General features: G+C 37.8%; 1 protein-coding gene and 1 long non-coding RNA gene across 5 annotated transcripts in view; one reads left to right on the top strand and one right to left on the bottom strand.

Moving 5' to 3' along the window:
* Positions 1-116: 116 nt before the first annotated feature.
* On the top strand, positions 117-1683 carry LOC109368765. Its single transcript, XR_004160478.1, has 2 exons — positions 117-1257; positions 1435-1683. It is a non-coding gene; the product is annotated as an uncharacterized LOC109368765 (long non-coding RNA).
* Positions 1684-2578: 895 nt separating this feature from the next.
* The window catches only part of HNRNPH3 (heterogeneous nuclear ribonucleoprotein H3), a 5212-nt gene continuing 363 nt past the window's right edge, over positions 2579-7427 (bottom strand). The window contains exons 2-10 of one of the 4 annotated variants that reach the window (XM_010714275.3): positions 7048-7183; positions 6405-6543; positions 5683-5870; positions 5224-5310; positions 4868-4983; positions 3799-3934; positions 3470-3550; positions 3300-3386; positions 2579-3032 (exon numbers count right to left, since the gene is read on the bottom strand). In XM_010714275.3, coding sequence (XP_010712577.1) covers positions 3019-3032; positions 3300-3386; positions 3470-3550; positions 3799-3934; positions 4868-4983; positions 5224-5310; positions 5683-5870; positions 6405-6543; positions 7048-7165 — 966 coding nt within the window. In that variant the 5' untranslated portion in view covers positions 7166-7183 and the 3' untranslated portion in view covers positions 2579-3018. Of the gene's footprint in view, positions 3033-3299; positions 3387-3469; positions 3551-3798; positions 3935-4867; positions 4984-5223; positions 5311-5682; positions 5871-6404; positions 6544-7047; positions 7184-7427 lie in introns of those variants that run through there. The other 3 variants (XM_010714273.3, XM_010714274.3, XM_019617504.2) reach the window with 3 other exon arrangements.

Raw genomic sequence — 7427 nt, 5'->3', positions numbered from 1 at the left:
CGGCAGTTTGTCTGCTCGAAAATGTAAGTCTGAAAAGAAACGGACGTCGTATAACTTCGTATAATGTATGCCATACGTAAGTTATTTACGGTAGTGGTTTTTTTTTTCTCTTTTTTTTTTTGTTGGGCCCAGTATGAAGGCAAACTGTTTGATGTAGGATATAGAGCATGCTTGTCAGTCCTGCTTTAGTATCTTTTCAAAAATTATGCCACTGGACAAATATAATTAAAATAGGCAATCATTTAAAATAAGAATATAGTGCAGTTACTGCCAGTGCTGAAATTTTTGTAATGTACAGATGCAATCAATTATCCACTGCCTAACTATGAACTCTTCCATTCCTCTGTACCACATTGTTCATGTGGAAAAATGTCACTGAATGGTATATAACCTACTTAGAGTGCTTTTATGTTGAGAGTAATTGCTGCCTTGAACAAAATGGTGACTGCTGCATACTGTTCCAGGTGGCATCCAGGTTCCTTTGGCATCAAACTATGTATCCGGCCCACTTTCAGCAAGTTTTTGGACCATACTACTCTTACTCCATTAATAATGTAATAATTTTGTCTTTCTATAAAACTTTGTTTTGTGACAGATTATCTTGTGGTTCTAAATAATATTCCTTGAGCCAAGTATATGAAGGTATGTGGTGTACCTTACGTTTACCTCAAAGGAAACTGTAATGGTTGCTCTGATACTGTGGGAACATTTTTTTTTTAAAATTTTTTTTGGGGGGGGAGTAATTTCCTTCTAACTTAACAATATAAGGGTATTAACAAATAGAAAATTTGTTCCTCCTTCCTCCCCCTTCCCCCACTGATTATACTAGCTGTCTCACCTTCTTGCAAAGGTGGTTAACGTACTTGGACCTCCTTCTGTGACAGCAAAGGAAAATCCATCTGATGGCCAGCATTCATCACACAAGAGATTGCAGGAACCAGTCAGTACTTCTCAGTGGATAACCAACCACTTTAAAAGAACTACACTTTGCAGCAAGTATTTCAGATTTACATACAACAAATATGAACTTCAAAAAATCATTTTTTGTTTTCTTCTCAGAATACTGCTGAAGTTCCTTGAAAGGGTCTGTAGTGTATGCTGCTTATTACAGGATGATGTGTACATAGGGATCGGACAAGCATAAGGCATTCACTCTCCAGAACAGAATTGTATTATTCAAGAGTCAGATTCAGAATGACTTCTGGTAACTTACTTGGTGATGGCAAATAGCTTGAAGTGCAACTACTTTGTTCTCAGGTATGTCAGTCTTAAATCAATAGTAAGTGTTCTTTCTCAACAAATAGAATGCAAAGTATACTTGAGGAAATATTAGAGCTATTATACCGATTCAGGTAGCTGACAGAAATCTGTCAGATGTACTCTGCCTCACTGTATTTTTTCCTGCCACTGGATTAACTTTTGTCCCACCCTTAGTTGTCTCAGTTTTACAAGACGGATAACCCTCACCAGCTAAGAATGCACTACTTACTGCAAGCACCAGCTTAAAAACAGAGCCTGCACCATCACTGCTATGCTAACTTCAAGTCATCTTTCCTCCCCTTCCTCTGACCCATACTTCAGTTATTTGGAATATTTCCTATTGCAGATGAGCCCTGCTGCTATTACTTCCAATAATATTGAGACAAGCACACACTCTCTAGTGAAATAAACTCCATTCTACTATCTCCCAGAGCAAGACATTTATTACATATATAACACAGTACTAGCAAAACAGGTGACAGACTTTCAATACCCAAGATCACATTTGACATTTTAAGGGAGGCGTTGAGGACAAAGCAGTTAATTTGGGAGATCACACTGACTCAGAAGAATAAATACCTTATTACACATCAGGTATGTTAAGTAAGTGTCTTCAAACAATTTTTCTTACACATCTTACATGTCACAAATGCACAAAAACTTTTTTCAATGTGGTTGGGGTTGTGTCACTTAACAAATATTGGGCTTACAGTTGTTTTCAGAGATGCCTGGCTTCTAACAAACTCATATAATGGTTGCCATGTTTTGAACAAATACACACAAATCAGCTATGTGCAGGGAAAAAAAAGCTCAATGGTGTTGAAACACAAGTGTTAGGAAAACTCTAGCTTGCTTCAAATAATTGTCTTCCCAAAGCAGTTTGTGAAGAAAAAAAAGCAAAGGTACCTTCAACTTGCTAGTATTTGACTGTTTTGCTAGTGTTTGATTAGCAACAGCGTTGCAAGTTAAATATGTGAAATGAGTATCTGAGAGTTCTACAGCAAAGCATGGAAGCAAACAGTTGTAGCCTGGTGGTGTGGATGACAGAACTTGGGAAGTATGCATTTGTGCAATCGCGCCATTTGAAGAGCATAGCTGACACTGATATTACAGGGAGGAAAGCCAGATCTAGGACTCCTCCACAGCTTGAGCTTAATGCTATGTTGAGAAATTATTACATGCAACTTATCAAAAAGATTTATGAAGGACTGCTACCAAGTAAGCTTAACTACTCATCTACCCTTTTCCCCTTAAACAAGAGAATTTATCAAACTCATTTACTACACCAAGAGTACATAGAACTCAGTGTTCATAGGAGTTACAGTACAACCACCTTTATTGAACCATAGTACAACATCTCAAACCAATTGTATTCTTGAATATGTAATACATCCTTAGGAGTAACTAGTATAAAAAGTATCAACATCAGTGGTTTGAATATAAAAATTTATTTAAAGTCAGAGTATGCAACAAATAAAACCTACAGAAAACAGATTTTCCCATCACAAGCTCTTGCTTACCAAATAATATTGTGAAAACACATTCCTTCAGTCATTATAAAGTTCTTAAAATACAAAAGAAATTAAAATTTTGTAAGAAAGTCTAGTAGACCAGAGACTGTTGTTTCTTCCAGGGTATTTTGTAGAAGCAAGGCTATCCTTCAATACATCCCACGCCATCCTCCTCCACCCATATTGCCTTGCCCATAGTATCCTCCACTATTTCCACTGCCACGACCTGCAAACAATTGACACAAGGTCACGTATACATACCTTAAAAAGAGAAAAAAACGTGATGGGTAATAAAAAACTGTTCAGCATCAGCTTAAGATACACTAGAACAATACTTAAAAAAAAAAAATAGTGCTAAACAAATGTTTGCTGCAATAGCCAAATTATGAAAAAAATGCCCCAGTGATTTACAATTTAAGCCACCCCCTTCCCTTTCTCCCAGCCCACAAAACCCACCCTTCCAAATCCCATATGAACAGACACAGTAACACAATCATAAAGTTAATTTAAGACAAAATATCTACTTACTGTAGCCACCCAAGCCATCAGGAGTTCCGTAACCGCCGCTGTAATTATTACCCATTCCCATTCTACCAACAGAGCCATAACCTTGATCTGAAAAGCAGAAGGTGCACTGTTATAACCTTGCAACTCCATCACATTTTGCAAAACAAGCTATATTTGGAAATGATACATACCCATTCCATCTCTGCCATAGCCTCCCATTCCAGAGCCACCTCCAGCAGTCGAATTCAGGAACAGCTCAATGTATCGATGTTCTGTAAGAAATAAAACCTACTTTGTATTTTGATTCAAAGAAGACAGTAAAAAAAAAAAATTTACCCTGCATACAATAGTTGGAAATCCACAAGAAATTAATTTGAGAGATCTACTTGCTCTGATCATCGACAAGAAGTCCATTATTAGTATATATTTAAAGCACTGTAACTTCAGTCTGAATCCTCATACTGATTTACACCCTACTGAAATCAAGTCAATTGAACTCTCATTTGAACACAACACTCACGCATGTGATTTTTATCCTTGGACATAGCAGCTACTGCATCCTCATGTGTTACAAATTCCACATCTGCCTCGCCTGTGGCTCTTCCATCTGCCCCAATATCGATGTGAACTCTTATAGGATTCAACGGTGAGAAGAACTAAGAATAAAAACAAAGAAAAAAAATGTTAGGATTCAAGCCAGGTATGTTTTCTGGTGTCCCAGCAGTTTGTGAAGCACTATATTAATTTTCTCTCATCCTGTAACACAAGTTTAATTACTTGTTTCTAAGGTATTACTTAGAGGTCTTTATCATACAAATGGAAGAACTCCAGCTACAAAGCTTGACAAGCTCTCTTTAAAACAGAGACACAAACAAAAATACTTGTCTACACACCTCTCTTTAACAAATGTGCTCTAATAAGATGCTACCCTAGAAAGGGAAGATCATTACTTCATTTTGAGGAAAAAAAGCCAAATGAGGTTCTCAAAATAAGGACAATTATGGAACTAAGAAAAAAAAAAAGCTATCAATTTCTCTTCCTTCCTACAGCAGTTATTAGAAAGACACAGTGGTGCATTATTCCTGAAATTCTGTACAAGTTCTTTATCTGAACTCTTGTGGGTAAATGCGAGCCTTCCACTCCAAACACAGTGCCCTACAGGTTTCCCACCCTGTCTTCCTAAAACAAGGCTCATGGCAACATACAAACGTGCAAACCATAATCACATCTACTATCAGTCTTCTACAAAATAACAGTAATATTTTCAGTTAAGCATAAAAAAAACTTCTCAGTCTTATGAAGATACAGGTTTCAACATCTGTCTCTTTTTTCTGAAAACGAAAAAGTATACAGGGGCTAAATGTAATCCATCTGGCTTCTTCAGTAACCTTACCATAGACATTACCTTTAAAACCTCACTTAGTATGTATTAAGTATTGTAGAACTTGCATAAGTAACTTAGGACTTCAGTTAACGTGTATTAGAGCTATAAATCACTCACTGGAGAGCCATAAGCAAGTTTGGAGTAGGGAAGAAAAGAACACAGAAATTCTTAGTATCAGAAAGCCTGATTTTGCTATTTTACTTACATTTGCAATATCATTTTCTGTTGCTCGAAACGGCAGTCCTCTCATGTGAACAAAATGACCGCCACCATGGAAACCTGAACCTGCATCTCCAGCTCCATAGCCATGTCCTCCCATGCCTAGGAAAGAAAGATAAGTGAAAAACAACACACACACACACACACACACACACACACACAACCCTTACTTAAAAAAAAAATTAATTAAAATAGAACTCACCCCACCTCGAACAAAACAAACACAATCATCTTACCTTTACAAAATAATTACAATAGTAAAGAAAATAAAAAACAGAATTATGTATGACTGAATATTATAGTTTATAGTAAAAAAAAATATATTTATATATATTTCTTTACCTCTCCCATCTCTCATTCGGTCATCATAGCCATCACTTCCATAGCCATAGTTATTATAACCACCATAATCATCAAAGCCACCATATCCTATATAAGGAACAGAAAGAAAAGAGCAGTTACGTTACTACTGAGAAATCACAAAGTGATACACAAGAATCAATTTTTCAGTCTTTGGGCACCTGGAAGTGCCACTGCTAAGTATTAAACACTCATTTCTAAACTGACACATCCAACAACTGACATATCCAATTCTGCTGAAAACACAATTTTCTAGTAACATCCATTACTCTTAAATACTAAGCTGCATTTTTTTTTTCCCCTCACACATTACAAGTAAAAAATTCCTTTTGAAGAAGCATGTCAAACCTAGCAGGAAGCTACTGCCATTTCTTTATTTCTTGACAAAGACGTCAGAAACATGAAACTGACAACAGAACCTCTATCATTAGATAAACATACCACCGTCATATCCACCACCTCCTCGACGCATTCTGTCATACATACTTCCACGCCCAGCTCCATAATAACCCCCTCTTCCTCCTAATGGTCTATCATATGGTCCAGGTCGTTGTTGTCCCATCATTCTTCTCGGCATGTCAGAGAATCCTCTGATTTCACTCTTACTACTTTTGAAGATTTCAATGTATCTAAATAAGAGAGGATTTTCAAGATAGAAATAAGAATACACGTATAAGCTGTCTGAACAGTAAAAAAAAAAAAACAACTACATGTACAATGTGATAAAAATGATTACAGATACCATGGAACTTAAGTTCCTCCTCAAAACCGTTAAGAATCTTAATTGTATCAAAGTAAAACTTTACAATGGCAAAAATTACAAAGTGAAAATTCTAGTTGTAGAAATTAAGTATAAAACATATCTTTCCAGTATGAGAAACATACTGTTGAAAAACAATGTCTGGCTATGGCAGCACTTATCACAAATTACCCTACACGAAAAATGACTGAAACAACATTCTAAGTTTAGCAATCTACACAGAGTAATACTGTCTCCCCCGCCCCCCAAATCTACCATATTTCCCAAGTTAATTTAGGATCAGTTATAAAAATTCTTTAAAATACCCCATTCCATATAATAGTCCCCAGCCCCCCAAAAGCATTACTGTCCCACAACCCCCAAAAATAACCATTTAACACCATCCCAAACTCTCCATCCCCACCTGTGCCCTATTCTTTCCTTGTGTTTCCCCAGAGCATTTTCTGCTATCTCCTTTGAAGCAAACTGCACGAAGGCCTCCCCTGTGCTTCTCCCCTGGTAGTCCAGCGTCAATGTTATCCCATTTGGCACGATTTCCAACCCTTTAACCCAAGGACAAATAACCCCATCAAGGGGAACAGTGTTAAAGGCTGAAACATTCCCATCTGTAGAAAATACTTAAAGCATCTAAACAATAACAACGAAAAAAAGCTCTTAAGTTCCCCCATCACCCAACAATACAAGCCAACGATCTTTCATTAAACATTTATGGATTTAGCCATACTTGTTTTTTGTTTTAACTACACGAACATACACCCACCTAGGTTACATGAAGAAAACAAAGCTACCAATCAAGCAATTTAACCACTCCAAACGCTAACGTACAGGTTATAATCACAAGACATTCACCACCTTCGCTAAATTAATACATGTATTCAGCTTTGCTATCTCTGCAGTTATTTGAACAGGGCATACACCTTACTCAAAGCAATTTATGTCAAAGCGATCCCCCCTCCACCCCAATAACGGCCATTACAAGTTACAGGCTTGCAAAGCATCGACTTATCTTTCACACGGTCTTTATGTTTTGACTATACTAGAGATACCTTGGAAAAACTGAACGATCTCCTCCTTGCTACAGCCGAAGGGCAGCCCTCGGAGCCGCACCACCGTCCCATCGTTGGTTGTATCGGTGGGCCCGTTGTGCTTCCCACTCCAGTCCATTTTTGTCTAAATCAAACGCTACCAAAAGGAAAAATAAAACGTTGAGACACAAAAACACAACAAATCGGGTAGGTTTTCATTAATAAAGCGGCGTTCGGCAGCATTACGGATATTTCGTTCCGTTCCCTGGAAATATTTCAATTCCACTCGCTCGTACATAAGCACGTGGACGGGCAGTGCAGCAGCGCGGGCATCGGCGGCGCGCACCAGCCGCTGGGTCGCGCTCCCGGCTCGCAACCTTTTGTCTCTCGCGGCGTGCCGG

The sequence above is a fragment of the Meleagris gallopavo genome, chromosome 8 (assembly GCF_000146605.3).
Source record: "Meleagris gallopavo isolate NT-WF06-2002-E0010 breed Aviagen turkey brand Nicholas breeding stock chromosome 8, Turkey_5.1, whole genome shotgun sequence".
Taxonomy (NCBI): Eukaryota; Metazoa; Chordata; class Aves; order Galliformes; family Phasianidae; genus Meleagris; species Meleagris gallopavo.
The sequence above is the reverse complement of the archived record's forward strand: the minus strand, read 5'-3'. Positions and strand labels throughout refer to the sequence as shown.